Source organism: Bombus affinis, chromosome 3 (genome assembly GCF_024516045.1).
Source record: "Bombus affinis isolate iyBomAffi1 chromosome 3, iyBomAffi1.2, whole genome shotgun sequence".
NCBI lineage: Eukaryota > Metazoa > Arthropoda > Insecta > Hymenoptera > Apidae > Bombus > Bombus affinis.
In genome coordinates, this window is record NC_066346.1 from 12,724,102 (window position 1) to 12,744,981 (window position 20,880).

General features: G+C 34.9%; 1 protein-coding gene across 1 annotated transcript in view; it reads left to right on the top strand.

Annotated features, from left to right (window-relative positions):
- Positions 1-20,880, top strand: part of LOC126914650 (rap guanine nucleotide exchange factor 2-like) — a 250,210-nt gene that overhangs the window by 34,761 nt on the left and 194,569 nt on the right. Inside the window, exon 2 of the mRNA XM_050718837.1 lies at positions 14,033-14,500. Coding sequence (XP_050574794.1) covers positions 14,432-14,500 — 69 coding nt within the window. The 5' untranslated portion in view covers positions 14,033-14,431. The remainder of the gene's footprint in view (positions 1-14,032; positions 14,501-20,880) is intronic.

The following is a 20,880-nucleotide window of genomic DNA, read 5'->3' on the forward strand; positions in this document are numbered from 1 at the left end:
GCACTTGTAGCAAGTAATTTGAGATAAAATAAGCTCGTATTTCGACTAATACAGGTTTACACAAGGAAGAAGAAGGGAATGTATAAAATTGTGACGTGATCTTAGAAGGGTTTTCGAATCGTCAAGGGTCGATTGCACCCTCCACATAGGTAACTTTGCCTTTGCCCGCGAAAATCTAATTACAAATCGTGGCTGACAATTTTTGTTGTTTCCGTTTGTTCCGTTAACTTCTGTGGAATAATCGACTTTTTCGGTGTAATTAACACGATAACGAAATAAACGAGACGGAAATAAAGCGCTACGCAATTGGGTTACGAGCAAGCTTCTCTGCTATTTTAGCGAAAATGAGCGCAACTTTTAGATCTTAATCGGGTTGGTTAAATAGCTGTCGGAGCAATCCTTCCTCGATTAACTTTTACTATAGTAGATACGTTTGTTTGCGGAGTAATTAGCCATTTCGAGGAAAGATGAGAGATTTTTGAGAGAGAGAGGGGGGGAGAGAAAAGATATAACGATGTAAATTGTGCAATACGTGCGTGTAAAAGTCGTAACACGAAAAAGACGAGTGATAATGTATACCGATACTAATGTTGGAGATATTAACTTATTTCGAGGTATTTATAGTTTCTTTCGGAAGTTTATCCGGATGTTTATACTTTTCTTAATTGAACAGCGAATAAAGTCCAGATTGGAAAGAATTTTGGACGAGTAAACTGTTGGTCTGCAAGTTTTCTTGCTGAAATATCTCGAACAACCTTCGAACATATCTAAGAAACTTTGGTAACAGTGAGACTTCAGTTTTCTTCAATATCGAACTGGTACATAAACTAAGGAGGGCAGAGTAACTTTTCAAAAACTAATTTTATCACGTAACCATACTGCTCACAAGGAACTGCAACCAATGCAAATATTTTTCTCTATAATTTCGTAAAATTGCATGCTGTCCAATCATGCAAAACAAACAAAATGTCAAAACAAGCAAAACAGCGTAGTTTAAGAACGAACGAGGATCGGATTCAGACAGTATTTATATTAATTAGTCCTAATTTTTGAACTAGTTTAACCATAATAATACTACATAGTGAAATAGCTACGGTGGAGAAAAGTGTTCGTTAATAAAAAATATCATAAGAGAACAAATGGAATAGATTAACGTATGAGAAACATGGACCATATCTATATTAACTTATTTCGTAATAATTGTTCGCGTAGCGACATAGTGGCTAGAGCTGGGGCAAAGTCGAATTAATAAAATGTTATAAAAGAAAAAGGCGCGTAGATTAGCGGGAGGGACAGAGCGTACCCGTTAATGAGGATGTACGCGTATTATGATGGCGTAGGTCGGTCGTTGCGTTTCTAATCGTTGCGTGTGGGGTATGTTGGCAGTGCAAATGGTAACGGTAGCGTTGGCTTATTACGTTGACAGCGATGCAGACGCGGTGGTAGTAGGCCAAGGATCTCTCCAGAGGTCGGCCCTCGTTTAACAGACAATCAAAGACGTTCGATAGCCGCGTTTCAGCGCCGTGGAGGCGATTAACACTTGGAAGCGGGTGTCCTAGAAATCTAGGATAATTCAGGTAACGGGATTCTTTCGTAATCGTGTTAGGAAAGAGTTCGCAAAGAAAAGAAAAAAAAAAAAAGGACGAGAGGCCGACAATGTCGAACGAACAATGTTCCGTTCGTTCGAGCGTGTTTTTTTACCGATTTTTCAAGTCACGCTGAATTTGGAGCATTCGTGTGCGCTGAAATGAAAATTTGTCTAAAAAGTTGTCATGGCCAGTTCGGTGTAACGTTTGGATTATCTGTTTTAGAGAATTTGGGTTAGTTTATCGGTGCTTGAAGTAGTTTGTTATTTTGTTAAAAGTTTGGTGTTTCTAGATGGATCGTTTATGATTTTTATAACATTGATCTTTTTTGCGGCGGAGTACTGTGATACTTCACAGTATAGAGAACATAAAGTATGTATGTATGCATGTATTATCTTACCCTTGCTTCAGTAAGCAAGGAACCTACGTAATAATATATTTTCAGAAAAACTGTAACATAAAATTCAAACAAAAATATGAAGCAGATCTGAAATATCAAATATGAAAAATTTATTAACAGAAAAATATAATTCATATTAAAATGGGTTAGAGAACGCAATGGGGTTAGGATCAATAATATTATTTCTGACATATTGATCGTCTCTAAAATTCCACATTGCCATTTTTTCCTCTATACGCAGTTGTAATAATAGCACATCTGTTGTTCACAATTTTAATAAAAAAGGAAGAAAGTTCTTAGCACTGTTTTTCGATCGAGTCTCTAATTCCTCGATTCAGGTTAATAATGAAGTAGCCGTATACCACCGTTAGCTACTTTCTTTATAGGGTTTCATAATGATTGACAGTGCGAAGCGGGACAGTCCGTGTTTGTCAGCAGTTTGTCGCCGCTTCTATACCGTAGGGAGCTGAACGAACGATCTAGATTGAATCCAGAGATGCTGTCAACGATATTGCGGACACCGTTTGGTGTCACAAAGAACCGTTTGTGTGCGGCTGCACACCGCACTACGATATGCCCCCTCGTTTCGTGCATCGTTTCAATCCGTGCCACGTTTTATAACCCTTTTTCTCCCTTGATGTTCTCGCGTAACGCGATCGAAGCATGGAATACCTGTTACGATTACGTATTCCACCGTCTTTTCGTTGGTCGATTTAAAGGATTTACTTTGAGAGGTAGCATCAATATTTCTCATATCAAACATGATTTAAGAGATCGTGGATATTTCATCGAATGCATAAAGCAGGACACGCTCGGATATTTATTCCAGATTTATGAGAAACGAAATTGAACCGAGGAACACATTAAACTACCATTGGCATTACCACTGATAAATGTCGAAGATACTGTCTACTTGAAAAGCAATTGCAAGCAGTAGAAGCGATGTAAAGTAATATATTGAAGTTTGTGATATAATCGACGATAGTGATATAAGTAATTTAAGATGAAGTGATATAGATGACGATTAACGTGGGAGACATTATTGAAATTGTGTTGGAAATAGGTCTATAGTATTTGAGAAAGTCTTTCTAACCGAATCGTTAAAGAAATAAAGAAGAAGATGTGATTAGATGATTAGCAAATTGTCATTAATGGGATTCAAAAATAGCGTAATTAAATAGAATGAATAAACGAATAAAAGAACCAAAGGTGAAAATTCAAATTTGTAATGTATTTAATAAAGTGATATTAAACATGTCGTTAGAAAGTAACGATTAAGTATGTCGAAACTGAACAGAGCAAAAGAAAGATGATACAAAGAAAATGATAAAACTTCAGTTTTTTTCGATTACGAAATGGTACAATACATTGAACGTTTAGCTAAGGAGGGCAGAATAGCTTTGTAATTTATATAATATAATGCATAACTGTACCGGTCACAAAAGTTTTAAGACGATGGAAATATTTTTATTTGTAATTTTATAAAATTACATCCGGCCAAAATAAACGAATGTCCAAGCGAGATAGTATAGCTAAAACGGAACGAGCTAGGATCAGATTAAGGCAGTATTTTTATTAACCAGTCTTAGTTTTTGAACCAGTTTTCGAATAATTATTCAAAAACAAACTAGAGTCCCATATTATTACCATTTTTTCTATGCTTCATTGGATTTTCATGTTACGCAGGATTTCAAAGTACCAAAGTTATCTGATGCAACGCTTAATGCCGCTAATAAAGGAACGTGAAATATTGAAATGCGATCCTACCCGTTAGGGATTAAAATAGATACGATCTTGGATTAAGGTAATTAATGAGTTTGTCGTCGAAAACAACGAATTTATGGGACAATCTATGTATAATTTCCGAGAAATTAATAATATCAGGCATTTTGTCCGCTGATTCATTTGTAAAATATTTGCATTGTTGAATGGCTAAGTTCTTTATGATTCCTGTGATTCATCTGATGAAATAAACGTCCAACTGTACAAAAAATATCGATAAAAACGTTTATTGTTATATCCAATTGTTATGCGCGAATAAGTTTGATCTGTGTTTTGCCAAAAATAAAATTTACCAAAAATTCTTTGGAAACTTGTTGAAAGTTGTTACGAATCGGTTGATTTTACTGCCTATTAAATATTCATTATTTAACAATAAACCGGCGTAGTTTCGCGCAAACGTAGAACAAACGATCATGCACGGACATCTCTGTATTCTCGAGTAAATTTATGCGAATGATTAATCTTTCGGAATTGTAAATTGTTTTTCACGTTTCACGGTTCATGTACGAACGATGATGTACCCCTAGAGTCGTTACTCCGCAACGATAAGCGTAATAATTCGTTTTACGCCCGCTGTTACGTTTCTGCTTTACGTTCACGGAATACTTTTTTCTGTGACCGTCATGCTATGATTACGTCTCTACTTATTATAATTTGCGGGTCATCAAAATGATCAGCCAATCGTTTCTGGTTTTTCTGAATCCACGACATTCGTACGAAGTAGACTGGCACTGTCTTTCAATCAAAGTTTAATCATAAAATTTTTCTGGTACATAATAAAACAATGTTGGATTGTGACATAAATTTCGTCCTATTTTTATATTTATTATATAAATAGGACGAATATTTGTTGCAGTGTAATATTTTCTTTTATGAATTTTGTTCATTGGCTCGTATTTTAAGTCGACTCATAGCTTGGAAATTTATGCTATCGTTATAGTCAGCTTCAATGACATTTATAAAATTAATTCTTATTTTCATTAATTGAATATTAATTTGTGATATTCGGCGACTAATTAATTTACAATAATTATATTATTTTATCGGTATAATCTTAACCCAATTTATGTAACAAAAATAATGAATGTGATCGATGATACACTGGCCATGCAAATCGTGTATCTTAATATAATTGAAATACATCTACACCCATAATAAATGATTCACAGCATGATGAAACGTAATATCTAGCAAATGGTAAGTGGAACGTAACATCGTATATAGAATTGCTCTAAAAGAGCGAACTATGTACTATATGTATGTAACATCTTCTGTATCAAACTTACGATGTCAAATGTTATCGATACGTTCCTGAAAACCTTTCTGTAGATAATCAAACGTAGTGAAATGTAATTGTCGCTGTAAAATAGCGAAATAGATTAATCAAATATAGGAGTAAATCATGATAATTGATAAATATCGGGAATTACATGATTCCTTTAATGTACATTGATCATTTTAAAAAATTGTCATGCTTGATTTAAAAGTATTTAGCTGCAATAAAATTATGAACGATGTATGTTCTATTTTACATTGTTTTACTAATAAATATATAGTGCAATGTAGGTTAACAAAATTTATTGGTTTACGCGGTGTCCGACTGTTAACTCAGGATTGTAATATTCAGGGTTACGTCTGGCACATTCAATCGCAATTATCTTTAAGTTAAATATCAATCCTTATTATTATTATATGCGCTCGGGAAATGACAGAATTTTTATTGCATTTTGGTCTTTCTAATTTTGTATTTTAATACTTCAGGGATTCGCTAAATTTTAGGAGAATGTATTAAGATAAAACATTTTATATTATTTCGCTGCTGTACCGTATAAATGTTTGCAAAATCGTATCAAAGTTTCCTCAGAAAAGAAACTTTTTTAATAATTTTATAATAATGGATTAAACAAGAAATAATTTTTTTTTTAATGTACGTTTGATATTAAGCGTATAAAATATAAAATATGTGAGATATCGCGGGGACGTATTTTTAAATTAACACGTGACGAATGTAATATTAAACAGATAAGCTTTCAAGGATAAATTAAATTCACAAAATAATTAAACGTATGAAGTTTTCATCGTAACATTATAAAAGTAACATTTCGAGTAAATTATGCACGAGAAACTTAATGTAGAAGTAAACCTAATATTTGTGGGAATCTTAAAGGATTAGTTTTAAATTCTTTCCTAAAATAGTTATTAGATAATGAACTCATTGTTCCGATGAAATCAACAAATTCCTTTTCTCAATATTTCGTCGTGGATTCATTTCGATTATACGAGACTAAACAAACGAGACACGACAGCGGGCCGAAAATGTTACGACTGGTAATTCCTGATGTTAGCTTCGCGTTGGTCCGGTGCACTGTGCCTTTAACGAGACGTGTTAACCAGTCACCGGTAAAAATATCTCTGTATATAGGCCATGTACCGAAAGTTCATCCCGTATAGTGAAAATGGGAACTGCAAGCTAGATAGACCGGCTCTAATATCGAATGCATCAGCGAGCTTGCATAATTACCATCTCTAATTTCGTGGAATGGCGCGTCGAGGTGCGCGGGCATCGCTGACGTTCCACGAATGAAATTAATCGACTGGACAGGTGTATATTTTATCTTTTTTCCTTTCTTTTAACATCTTTCATGCAGAATAAAAAAAAAAAAAAAAAAAGCGAAAGAAAAAGGAAGACACGTGGAAGATGAGTTATAGTACAGACTAGATATTAGAGAGCGTTAAAATGAATTTTTTTTAAATGGATTGCACGATGCAATCGGGGTGAATGACGTTAGTGGATAATTTAAAAAAAAAAAAAGAAATAAAGAAACTTGCGAGGAATATCTCGTCTCGAGATATGTGTAGTCCTTTTTTTCACGATCATCTAAATAGGTGTAATTAATTACGTAATCTCTGTATCATTCTTCGAACACGAAATCCTGTAATTAACGTTGAGCACCGCGATAGTATCTCGAAGCAGAGAAATTTCCTCACGTGTATTCCTGCGTGTCTTCCTATGCAATAATAGTGAAAAATCAACGCGTTTACGTACAATGATAATAAATCGCATTTTGATGGTGAACTTCCTGATTTAAGAAGAAGACTTTAATCTTCGATTATCGGTGGAAAAATGTTCATAAATCAATTAGGTAGATATAAATATTATTTTATCTTAGCCTTTGTTCAGTAAGTAGGTTTTCTATCACGTATTATTAAAGCGTGGATATTTATGCGAATTCATATTTTTACGAAGTTCGTGAAAAAAATGGAAAGTAGATAGAAAATTGTTTTACTTTTTAGACATTATAACGTGTACTATACTTTGGATATTTTATGTATCTTTATACATTACGTGTGTTTTGTGCATTCTTTGCAATTCTAATTTTCCATACGTACATAAAAATCTATAATCTACGTATTATCAATTTTATTTACATTATTTATATATCGTTTTAGATCTTCGTATTGATATTCGCTCTCTTCCCCAATTACTTCTTTGTCTTCTTTCGCTCGTTCGTTCCTTGCCGTCTATTTGTTTCTATTTGCAATTTAGATCATCTTCTTTTCTCTTTTTCTGTCTCGTCTCTCTTAGCCTTCTAGCTAATTCAGACTTTTGGTTGACCTGTTCTCGTCTATCAGGTATTTCTTCTACATTGGTCCATTGTACAAATACATTACCACTTAAAAGACTAAAATTCTTTTTAATTTTGAGTTATCGTTTACGGGGGAAAAACAAAATAAAAAATTATTGCTTCGCTATTTCTTGTTTTCAGTAAGTTCATAAGTTTTCCTTCTATGGTACGAATATTACGAATACGATTTCTATTTTAATTAATGAACCTTAAACGATTTATTAATTATAAAATTTTCCAATTCGAGATTATTTTCGTGCATCGTGCGACTCGCATAAATAATTCATTTCTTCAAAAATAATTAAATTTTTCCAATACAAGTATCGAATTGTTAAAAACTTCTGAAAGATTTTTCTTTTATAGTTGTACGAATTAATTAAAAATATTGTATAAATTCAAGCATCCGGCCATTGGAAAATCCAAATTTACTTTTACAATACATATCAAAATTAATTCAGTACAATAATAGAAGTAATATATAATAAAAACAACATCAACGAGAATGATAGGTAATAGATTAAATTCTGATATCGAATTTTCAATATCAACTCAGATCAAATTTCAAATTCATTTTACGATCAAATTTCATTGCCACGTAATCATCAAAATAATAGCCTTTATTTGTAATCGAAAATAAATGTGTCGATTAAATTTTTACATTCCCATTCTAAATCAAAATTCTCGAAATATAATAAATTTATAATCGATTTTTTGGTATTTATTAAAAATGTTTCCTTGTTTTCGAAGATTGATAAATACGCATAAATTAAAGAGTACTCGTCAATATTTGTTTGGTAGATCCATATAAACGAGTTTGCACAAATTCAATATCTTTATCCAAATTATAAACGTACATAGGTGAGAGAGAGAGGGAGGGAGGAGAGAGAGAGAGATGATCTCGACGGTCGAGATCCTGAGGACGTTTCTGGCTGCGCGTACGCGCTGTTTTCTTCCTTGACATTCCGTTTCACGCGAGACCATAGTACCTATACGGGCACGGACGAGTTGTGAACGAGACGCCGGCTCAGCAAGTTTCTTTTTGAAAGGAAGAAAGAGTCAGGCGGACTACGCGAAGATGAAGAAGCAGGGGAAGGATAAAACGAGTAATAGGAGTCCAAACAGAAACGATCTGCAAGGTCGATGCAGCCCGTTCCTCTCTTGGCCTCTCTTCGGCTTTGCTGCTGTTGCTGATGCTTCTTCTGCCTCTTCACCACGTTTTCCGACGCGATCCTCTTCTCATTTTTATCGATACGATTTAATTATCTGCCACGACTAAAACGACGGAAACTCTTTTCGTATGATACTTTCCGACTTCTTTTGAAATTAGAAACTGATCTCTCGAATCTTAAATCGCTTTTGCTGATTTAACGCGAAGATACGTCTCCGTGATTGGAATTTTTAATCTGGATCTTTTTTGGAAAAAATTATTAATCGAAGGCGGGAGGAGTGTTTCATTGGAAAAATTGATTGGAATTGATTTTCATTGGATCGATTAAAATGCGGCTATAGATATATTACTGTTTAGGTATGTAAGTAAGTATGAAGATAAATCGAAATTCTGATAAAATGAGATTGAGATGATCTTAATTACAATCCTAAATATAGATTTTATAAGTTCTAAGGAATGAAAAACGTATAATATCTATAATAAATACTATAATATAATAATCTATAATAAATAATAAATAATAAAAGCTGTGTATTTTTAATTGACATAATCACCCATTTATACGGAAATGCTTGAAGCATTGAAACTCTAAATAAGTAATACACATGCAGCTTCCCATAGCAAAAGAGGAGAAAAATGTATTTTAAAAACGAATTCTTGGATTGTTAAGAAGATTGATATTTTCAATCAGCAAGGTTAATTACACCACGGATGCTAGCTAGAACTCGAATAAAAGTTTACCAGGCAGCATATTCAGGCAAAGATTGAAATTGTCTCACCGAAGAACCATTGTTGCGAAAGTCCGTTCTGGCACAGCTTATTATCAGCCTCTGCTTCTTCTGTCTCCGTTTTCTGCAAGGATAGAAAGGCCAGATCCCGTAGGCCGTTGTTATATACGCGGTTCACCATTTTAGATCCCGCAAAATTGCGTCCCGTTGATAGAATAGCTGGAGTCGGCCGGAAAAAATCGTCGCCCCGTCGTCGTCGATTACTCCAGCAACATTTTGCGGACTATCGGCCACCATTCAATTTGAAAATCACTGCTCAGCAGCTGTGTATCGTCGAATATCATCTGACATAAAAGAGTAGATTTTAATCTGAAGTTTAATATCTGCCTTGACTGCGCTGTTTCACGAAGAAAAACGACGCTTGCTCTTCTACGTTAAATTTTTCAATATCCAAATGAAATTGAATTTACGATCTTTTAAAACTTGGAATTTTTAGATCCTTGAATTTATGAAATGTAGAATTTTCTAAAATCTAGAGTTTCTATAATTTGACGGTTTTAATACTTAAAACTTTCTAATCTTAAAATCTTTGAAACGTTGAACTCCAAATTTTTTGCTAGGCGAGTTGTTAAATTTTTAGGTAGTTGAATTCCTAAATTTTGCAATTTTTTAATTTTTACCTCTTTGAGCTCTTGAGTTTCTTTGATTTCAACGCTTTTCGTTTCGAACGGAAATTATAATATATGGCGTAAAATTTTCTAGCAAAGAATAGGAAGAATAATGCATATTTACAGAATGAAACGGGAAACTGTTAAATGTATGCTTTGTCACGTTACTACGATTTACGATAGATATTTTATATAGCCGTAAAGATGTATAATGGCTACGAAGAATTTCAATATTTGAAGGAAGTATGCTCGATATTTCAAATGTTTATACTAAAATGAAGAAAAAATGCAGATCCGTTGTCGAAGGAGAAGATGAAAGAAAAAGGACAGAAGAATCGAACGGAGCTTGGACACGTCTTATGAATCGATCAGTCTTCGTTTCCGACCGGAGAAATTTATTTTTACGCCTTTCAGCGAGAGATGCAGTGCCTTTAATTATGTAGAGAAATGTTCATTCATCGGAAATTTTATGCACCATTGACGTCAAACAGAAATGTAAATAAAAGGCAAGGCAGCTACTATTTTCCTATACTACCGTAATTTGATTGCAACACATTTCAAAATCTGCTCCAGAAACTCAACATTCACTTTGTATTTCTCTTACTAAAACCATATACTTAAACGTCGATCTAAATGCTGACACTTAGCTTAATTGGACAATCTCGGATTTCAAATTTTTAGAAGCTTGAATATTTTTACGCTTAAGAAATATATTCACATAAATTTTACATAGTTCTTGTGTAAATCTCTCAAATGTCGAGTATTTAGATCTATCGGTTTCTTAATTTGATTACATTGATGTACGGCGATCGACTTTCCAACGTTTCCTTTTCAACTCATCAAAATTCGATTTTCATTCATTGAAAGTTTAAGGCGATATTATATTTTTATACTTCCAACATTCACAGTCGCATACACACATATAGAGTCTTTTAAAGCAATTACGCGGCTGCCTTATACGAGGGCGCGGCGGCAATTTTCTTATCGCGTTAAACGAGTACCGCGTTAGATGGGGTTCTACTGTAATGTAAAATACTAAATAAATTAAGATTTACTAGAATTTTCCAATAAATATAATAAGTAGATGCAGATAATCGCAGCAACCGTGTATGCTCTATATGATATGAACATATATATGATATGAAAATCACGAGGGGGCAGCAGCAATTTTTGTGATTCCTGTTATAACCAAGCGTTCTCAATAAAGCAAGATCTATCAGAGTTTTCGGTAATTATACAGAAAAAGGGCGCACCTCGTCCATTTTAACGATTTCGGGCAAATATATTGCCGAGATCAACATTCTGGACAACTTTTTCCTATTCACAAAATCGCGTAAAGCAAAAATTACGTGAGGTTACCGCGAAGCGGCCGGATATTAATCTAACTTTTTTATTTATATTACTGACGATCAGCATCAACGAGTTAAGTTCAGATTGGGTTATGTAAAAATATGCCAGAGTGAAGCATACGGAAGCTAAATGTAATTGAAATTTTTTGCGAACATCTCGGAGGACGAAGGCCGAGCGAGGCGGTTACATAGGAAGAAGCTTGCTCAGAATATCGAGCTTGATAACATATTTCAAGCTCATCGAAATCGGCGATTTTCTATATAATTATCGAGTTTTCCAAAAAATGTAACAAGTAAATGCAAATGATCTCGGCAACTGTCTACTCCCATATGGAAACCACGTGAAACAGACGAACTCCTCGGTGGCCTGGCTTGTTCGCAATGTTCATCCTATCCGCGCCACGCGTCTGGCAGTTTATCAAGTTGATTTGCGGGATCGACGCATCGTGGCATCAGATCGCGATACATCCGCGACCCGGTCTCGTTCTGCGCGGTTCAAATGCCTCCGGATCGGTCGTTACGTTTCATGGTTGGTCGGTTGTGGCAGTGGGTACCCGCGTCTCTGGCACGGCCTCCCATCCAAAGGTTGTTAGGTATGTGGCTCGCGTGACGTTACATACACCAAGGTCGGAGAATAAACCGAGAAATCGATGCTTCTCGTTCCCTATATTCGTTTTCGACGTTTGTTAGTCGCCGTCTGTTCTCCAACTGGCAGTCACGTTGTTGCGTCGCACAGGAATAATAATTCCTGTTTCGATTGTGATGTGTAAACTTTATCACAACTGTTGGTTAGGATACGAGTACGATCCTCGAATTGCATTTTGGAAGAAGTATGGCAATGACTGTCGCAGAATTGGGACTAACTTATACATGTATAGCTAACTATATGTAACTATAGATATATACAAAAGATATAACTAAAATTTGCTTATGCACATACGTAAATCATACATTATATATACACATGTTTCGTAAAGTACATGTACTAAATTCGTGATACAAGTAAAAGCAAGGTAGATTCTATGCCACACGAAAGAGGATGAAAATCAAGAATATCAAAATTGTATTAGAAGCTTCGTATTGAGAAAATCGAGTTTAAAGACCTGTAATGTATACACCTACGTGTTTCTCGTATATCAACGATCAAAAGAGGCTGGAATATTAAAGAATAATTTTCGAGATTGTCGACAAATTTACGCCAAGAATAAGATCAATTCGTACGAAGAATAGCATTTCGAAAAAGGATTGCTGTTTGTACACAGGATAATACCTGTATGATCGATTGTTGTTTTCTTTCTTAAGTGGTCGATACACTGCACCGATGAAACGTCTTACAACTACGAAGCGAGTGATATTTGGATTTATATTTATCAAATCGTAGTTGAAGTTTAGCCATAATTTTTTCAAACAACTTGCACAGTGCTCTAACTAAAGAAAAGCCTTTCGACTCTCGACCAAAGAAGCACCTTCTTGATGACACGATACGGTCAAATATCCATGCCTCTGACAACGTTTCATTTTCGCAGCTCAAATCCGTTCCATTCTTCACGATCCGATCGCGAAAAGGTCGACGAGCCTATTTCCAGTTTAGCCGCCTATCGTTTCACCGCATCTATCCGCAGGTGCAGCATGCCTTAACGAGCGACTTCCGTCGCGTTTATAATTCATTCTGCAACGTTGTTTCGCGTTTCATTCATAATTCGTAACGGTACCTGTTTCTTTTCCTTCCGAACGATCGTTTCTTGACTCGATCGGTTCTCGACGTGAACGACGTTCGTTTGGCGTTTGAGATCTGCCTTTGAGACCTTCATACACAAATTTTATGCCTCGGTGCTTGCGTTTCAAGTTTGATCTCCATCGTCATTTGGAAACAAGCTTGAATTACGATTAGTTTAGTTTGGATGGGACGGAAACGAAGGTGCACCGACGCTGCAAGTCGCTTCACTTCTAAGTTTGCGTTCGATGGCTTCGAGATGTGCGTTCATTCACTGTTTCGAGTTACCGTGAATATTCAACCATTTGAATATGCAACAGAGTATAATTTTCTCCGGTTGATTTAGCCGCAATAGAGCTAGAGACTTGGTCGAACAGCGAGTTTGTCGCGTTCGGTGAAAGAGAACCTGAATTAAATGCGAGGAGATTAATAGGAGGCGATTCCGGGCACCTTAATTGATCTTTGTGGAAGAGAGAAAGTAGGAAAAGGCTCTCGGTAAATAAACCGAGATTCACCTTTAATGAGAAGATAAATTTAAGAATGGTAACGGGAATTGATTAACGAGTCTTAGGTCGACAATGGAATCGTTTGTTATTTTTATAGAAGTTTCTGTCGTTCATCTGTAAATTATGTAGAAAATTTCGCTTTTATCGTCTTATGCTCTGTAAGGATAATAAAATTTTTATGATTCTCGAGTAATAAATATTAACGCTGTAGAAATACTGACAGCTGTAATATAAAGCTTGTATCAAAGAAATCGAAATGCAAGGTACGTGAAAAGCAAGTATACTTCATAAAAAAGCCATTCAAGTATCGAGGAATTTACAGCAGTAAATTTATACAATTTTTTACAAAATATCATGCACATTATATACCTTACGTAGTTTTAGCATTAATAATCACGATATTTCGTATTTGAATTCGTACAATTATTAAAATGTAATGTAATTTGCTTATCGCAAAATGGTTACTCTAGTTCTTTTTTAATATTTCTCCTATTTATGCTTACAGAATTCGTCACTTTGAACCAGCACATTCAACAAAAATCATCATGGATTTTGGAAAACAGAAGATTCAATCTGCGTCAAAATTTCTCGTATTACGCCGCGCATGATTAAATGCAGCTGTAGTTCCGAACGTATATTAGATTTTTCATCGATACAAAAAGAAAAAAAGGGAAAAAGAGAAAAATATAGTGGAAAGAAAAATGAAAATGGAAGTGAAATATTTTGCTAATTGTAAAACTATCACGAGAGGATCGGTCTATTTAATGGCTTAAAAGAGGTCATTGGACCCTTGAGAATCGAACGTTGCGACCATTTTGGTGGCGATGTCCAGGAAGAAGTGCTCCAACAGGACACAGAAGCACGTAGGAAAAAGGATCGCAGAGTAGTCTATAGATAGGCTACTATGACGGACTATTTGGATCCACATTTCGTCAGGGCTCTCTGCCGCGATCCAGAACGACGAACGCTTCAAGTGAGTTAATGAAATTGCATGATTATATTTTTCCTGTAAATAGCATATAATTTATATAGAGTTTGGTAGTTTACGTTACTAAACATATTTGGTAAAAAGAAAAAGTATAAAAGGATAATAATTCAAGAATTCGAGGGTTTATAACGTGAATCATAATCATCAAATCATAATTTCTTGAATTAAAAATTCACGTGAGTTAAAATTTTTAATGCTCGAGTATCAAAATTATTTCATTTCTGGGTCTTTGAATTCTGATATTTTTAAATTCTACGATTTAAAAATCTTTGAATTTCTATTCTTTATAATTAACGTTAACGAACCTCGAAGCACTGTCCAAGCTATTAGTACATTATTATTTGTCGCACGATTACTGTCCATTCGTGATCGTTGATCGAGGTGAACTTTCAAGGATGGTTAAAGTATGAAAGTAAATTGTCTCTGGTTACGTTTAACTTTCACCGTGCTGCACGTATAAAACAAATAAAACATGCACACGTGAAATCTCCCAAGAAATCTCTGACAGAAACAAGAAATTCTATCGTTTCAACTCCTTGCCTCCTCCTCTCCTAGACACACAGATACTATATTATTATAAAAAGAATTATTCACCGAGAGTTTCGAATCTCTGTCTTTTTTTGTTAATGTTGCGCCCATATTCACTACCTATTATACTTGTCAATGTTTTACGAATAAAACCAAATTATCTGTCTATATTGCTATTAAAAAAATTATTCATTTATAACTATAAATTTCTCTTTGTCCCACATTTACGATCGTGTTTGTCAATTTTATACGAATAAAAATCATTCAGAATGATCTATTGTGCACGCTTGTCGTCTCTATAATGCGCGATTTTACGCGGCAGTATACACGCACAAAGACGCATTCGTGACTACGTTTTACGATGGCCGAGAAAGGTTAAAGGGCGTCGTCAATATCCACGAACAGGAGAACTGCTCGAACTTTCCAAACGAATAATCCGCTACTTCTTATCTTCGCATAATCGCATTGGACTTGAGCGCGCAGCGTCCTGGAATTTCGACGGAAAAAATTCCCGTTTCTTCCGCGGGAAATTACTTCTGGACCCGAGTTTCGCCTTCTCAATACCAATTAAGTAGTTCGAAGGTTAAAAGGGTTTCCAAATCTTCCGTCAAAAATCGTTTATTAAAACACGGGTAATGAGATTGAAGATCTTTGGAAACTTTTCTCTGAGAATGGACCATCGGGAATATTTTTTTAATAAGAATTTTTAATTCAAATTCTTCACACAGTCTGCACAATACATTAAAAACTGGGTGGTTATATCATTTCGAAAAGAAAGTATCTTCCATATTTTGTAGAATCTTGACCGTGGTAATTTTTATGTCTTTGATGACGTCTTCGTTCATACATTAACTTTTAGTTCGTTATGATGAAACTCGATATGCAAGTATTCAAAATGTTTTTGCATTGATGTTTAAAATGATTAACACTTAATGCGTTACAAACTTCTAGCTATGTGCTATTATTTCTATTTTCTCAAATACATAGTAATTTGAATATTTTTTAACGGCTTTCTTTTTTACTGATTATATTTGAGAAGTTTGAACACCCTGATGACTAACAATCGATACGAATCAATACAATTGATTTTTGTTTTAACAGATAGGTACCGAAGCAAAGAAGGTCTTTTAGCGAGTTAGTTTCAAGAGAAAGTTTCGCGAAAAGATTCTGTCACGTTGCCTTGATGGCTTTTTTCAAAAATAATATCCTTAAAACTTCTTCCTGAGATTCTGTGTGTTCTTTATCGGATAAACCAACGAACAAATACTTTTCCTCTATCGGAAAGGGATAAAGAATTTTCGGCGAAAAGGATTCTCGCGTTAAACGACGCGGAAAAACTAATCATTATTGAAATATCAAGGTAAGTGGCGAAATATTTTCAACTTGAGATAAAAAAATGATAGTTACGTATACCTCTAGCGTTACAAAAATTATTACAGAAATATGAACTGTTTATTGATCATAATATTTTGTAATCCGTCTTCGCGTAAAACAAGCTAATAATTCTTTTTAATCATTGTTCAATCTTTTTTTAAATTTATTTCGATTTCCATAGGTGTCCTAACAGTTAGGGTGTATATCGAGTGATGTATATCGAGATAGTCGAACGTTTCGTGATAGCGCCCTTTTTACCCTTTAACTGCCTTTGCTCCCCTTTGTTCTATCGGGACTTGGACTAACTACCAATCGTACGTTTCTAATTCGAACGTCGTACGGTTGATTGCGATCGGAAAAACTAGCTCGCTTTGTTCTATCGTGATGTCCCTTTCCCATCGCGCGACATATCAACGATCGAACGATTTTTGCAATAAAATGCTCTGTCACGTGTATGTTGCGACCGAGACGAAAAAAAGAAAAAAATTGGCAACGAGCCAATACAAATCGTTACATCGACAAAGAAGTAATTGAATTTAAATGACTGTCTTTTAGGCTTGTAAATGTCTTTTATGTCATTTTTCACCGAATATAAACTTGTGCGCGCAAATACATCGTTTGGAAAAATAACCACGGGTAGTTCGTTTTTCTCTGATTGTTAATCAAGTGTTCTCTTTGTTCGAACGTTTCCTGCTTGAGATAGAAGGGAATTTTTATACAATGTTTTGGTGGAAAATAGAGAACATTTACAGATGAGTTATACGATGTGGAACGCGTTATATTACACGATACGGAACTTACACGGAAATTCTGTTATATAGAACGTACCCAGTAGAATGATTTTGAACATGCAATGAAAGGTACGAAGCTTTGTTATGATCTGCCTGTGTGCGCAAAATTTTATTTTTGAAGAATATTTATGAAATCTAAAATTTTTGTAGAACACGATGCGTTCTATATGTATACACGAGAGTTCTGGACAAGAATTTTCAGCTAGAGTTAATGAAAAACCTACGAAATTTTATTACATGCGGCTTCATTTTCTACCAAGCGTACGTACAAATTTTTATCTTTTGGAGGATTTTTGTAAAGTATAAAATTTCCTAGAGCAGGTGAAACGAGAGAAAATCCACGACAAGAATTTCACTTTAATTTAAAAGAAGCGGACATTGACGACAAGAATTGTACTGTAGAACCAATAAGAAAATCTACAGAGTTTTATTATGCGTATAAAATTTTATTTTTGGAGAATTCAGAACTGTCAAGTTGCAGAATTGTACTATAGGTACGAGCGGGGAAGAATTTCACCCGAAACAACGAATACTTGGCATCAGAAAATAATGTCTCTAAGCAGTTACAATGGCGTTTCTATTTTGACCTAAAGGACCTACTTTACTCTCGGGTAAATTTATCCAACTAATTTCCATAGTGAAACAGTTTAAAATTCTTCGAATATCTCTTCAACATTTCGGTTGCACTGTGGTTTCCTTATCTCCTAGTGTATCAGAATTTATCTTTAACGGGTAAAATATAATATTGAGGAATGGCTTGTTCTCAAAATATTTAACTATCCTTCTATTAATCTTCCTTATCATTGGACCATAGTTTTCATTTAAACAGATAAAAGATAACTATGAAAGATTACGTGTTCTCAGATATTTAATTACTTTCCATTTAATTTCTTTTATTTGCTGTCGTACCGAAGCCTCGCCCAAACAGTAAAAAAACCTTAATTCTCCAAAACGCATTAAAATTTTATTTACAAGAAACCATCTATTTCCAAGTGTTTAGATCGAAGTTAGAGACACTCCAATCAACAACAATCTCTCTCTTCATAAAGAAACAAAATTCCGCTTACGAAATCCTCGTCGATTGTTTAAATAATGAAATTAGAAAGAAATTCGTAGAATAGCGAGTCCCTCTGAATATTTAATCACCTTTCATCTCCGGTCGCGTGACCGGCATAATATCGATCGTCGTCGTCAGGGGCCAATTAAGAAAAATCCCTGAGTCACGGATTTTCATGAAAAACTTGTCGAATTCCATGGCGCGAACGCTTCCCAGACGTCCTTCTGCGCCCTTCGTTATTTTCGTGCTAATTTGCGAACCGCTCGATCTGGGAGGCGAGCGTAGAATGACGGCCGTGTGCAGAGTCGCGCGTGTACCAAGGCAAAGCATGGCTAAATAGGGAAACGTCGAAAATTCAGGGAAACGACCGCAATTTTTAGTACAATGAAAGTCTCAGATATTGTGCGAGATATCGATCCGGACCGTAGCCGCGCAGTAGTTTTAAACAAATAATGGCGTCTCTACCGACGTCCTCGATCGCTGAGGATATAATTGGCAGGTTTTTCTCTTTTTCTCTGTTCTTTTCTTCTTTCTCGCTTCTTCTTTATATTTGTATATTTTCTTTTTTCATTGCATTCAATTTGTTTTATTCGCGGAAACAGCGGGAACTGGTCTTTGAAATTTCATTCTTGCGGAAACGATTGACGCGATGGAAGCGTTTCGCGCTTCTCGATGCGTGCTCTCTATTATACACAGATGTCTGTCGTTAACAAAACTGTCCAACTTTATTATCTTTCTTCGTGCGTTTGTTCTGTTCGGTTGTAAACGCCATCGATCGCGTCCACGTAGAAAAAGAAGCGTGGAACGTTCCACGATGAGTTATGGATGAGCTGAGTTTTCATTGTCTCGCGTTTTATTTCGGTGGAAGCATCGTTTCGTCTTGTTTCCGTGGTGGGCTGCACGATCGTTGATTTTATCACCGTAGATATTTAGCATTTGGAGGAAAAGAAGAGTTTGTGCTTTTGTTAAAAATTTACAAGGATCCACATTTTTTAAACGTTACGCTTGATACATATACTGTTATGTTCTTTGGATCATCTTTAATTTACTCGAGTTCTTGTAAGTTCGAAGAAATATCAATGACAAGAATCGTTGTTAGTACGCGTGGTTTCTCACATTATACAAATTAGTTAGAGAAATAGCAAATATAGCAAACACAGGAAATACGATAAAACGTACAGAATTTTCCTCGATGCATTTGTTCCTACTTTATAATACAGAAGGATCGTATCCTTCCAGATCAAATTCCCTTGAGAGATCCTTATCGATGTCACAAATCAAAATCATATGATAGAATAAAATTTACGCTATAACATGTTTTTTGAGGGGGGATGCAGCTATCATTTAAATATTACGCATCATCTAAAGTTTACGACGGTAGCCAATAAAGTATTATCCAATAAAATTCAAGGAACTTTCGTCTAAATGCCAAAACACGTGTAAACGTATATTTCTTTTTTCTTCATGATAGTTGAAATTTTGTATTTTGATAGACTGGTCGCGTTTATTTCGTTTTTGGTACGTGCATGTTCGATTTCAAACATGTGTATGTAACTATACCGGATCATGGGAAGGAGAGAAAAAACAAACGAGAATATGAATTCAGTAGCTGGTAACAAATATTTAGAAAGTTGAAGAGCAATATTCCGAAGCGGCTGCGTGTACGACGTATGAGCGATTAAAAGAATGAGTGTACTGTGTTTTGTCCCTAGAACAATTCATTCGCGTTGAAACGTGTACACAGATCGTCTGAGAACGTTTTCTCCCTTTTTTTTTTCTAGCATTATTCCACGGGCTAAGCGTACCATCGACATTTTTCCTGAAACGAAAGGCTTATTCATGACAGCGAGTGTAAAGATGAGTTTCGAATAATATCTAGGTTACTTGCCCTTTCATTTACCTCGCAAACTCCCTTTAAAAATATTTTATTATTATTTTTTAAGGTCCATTATCTACCGGGAAATTTTAGATACAAAAGCATGTTACGTACGTTAATGATGTCTGCTTCTCACATTTATACTTTGAAATTAGGTTTGGGTATTGTTCCCAATAATTTATTGGAGGAAAATCACTTCGAAGTTCGTTATTTCTGTGGATATTTTAGTTGTTCCTGTTTGTATAAAAATGATAATTTACGCTACAATTTTTTCACCAGCATATATTTTTTTAAATAAAAAGATCAGTTCTACGACCATCGTTCTTTTTTAAATGGCAATGTACGTGGAATTTTCTCTATCCAGTTTTCCAATAATATCACATAGAGTTATGAGTTTCAACCTTCTCAGTAATTTGTTGAAAAACTCGTATCACGCATATAATATGATGCATATGGTAATTAGAGAAGTTCGTTATAATTACTACTTTATTGTAATTACTTGCTATTAGTTAATGTGCATTTAAATAAACTATTACAAATATAGAAAATAATTCAACGGTTTTCCGTGCTGCATTTAAATGATCGTTAAAGCAATTTGACAGACGTTCCCTCCTTTTAAATTGAGCTTAATTAAATGTTCCTTGATTCAGATTGTCGATTTGTTCCGTGATAGTGCTACAGATCTACATCTTTAGCTGTACATAGTATACTTGCATTTGCATAGTATACTACTGCTTCT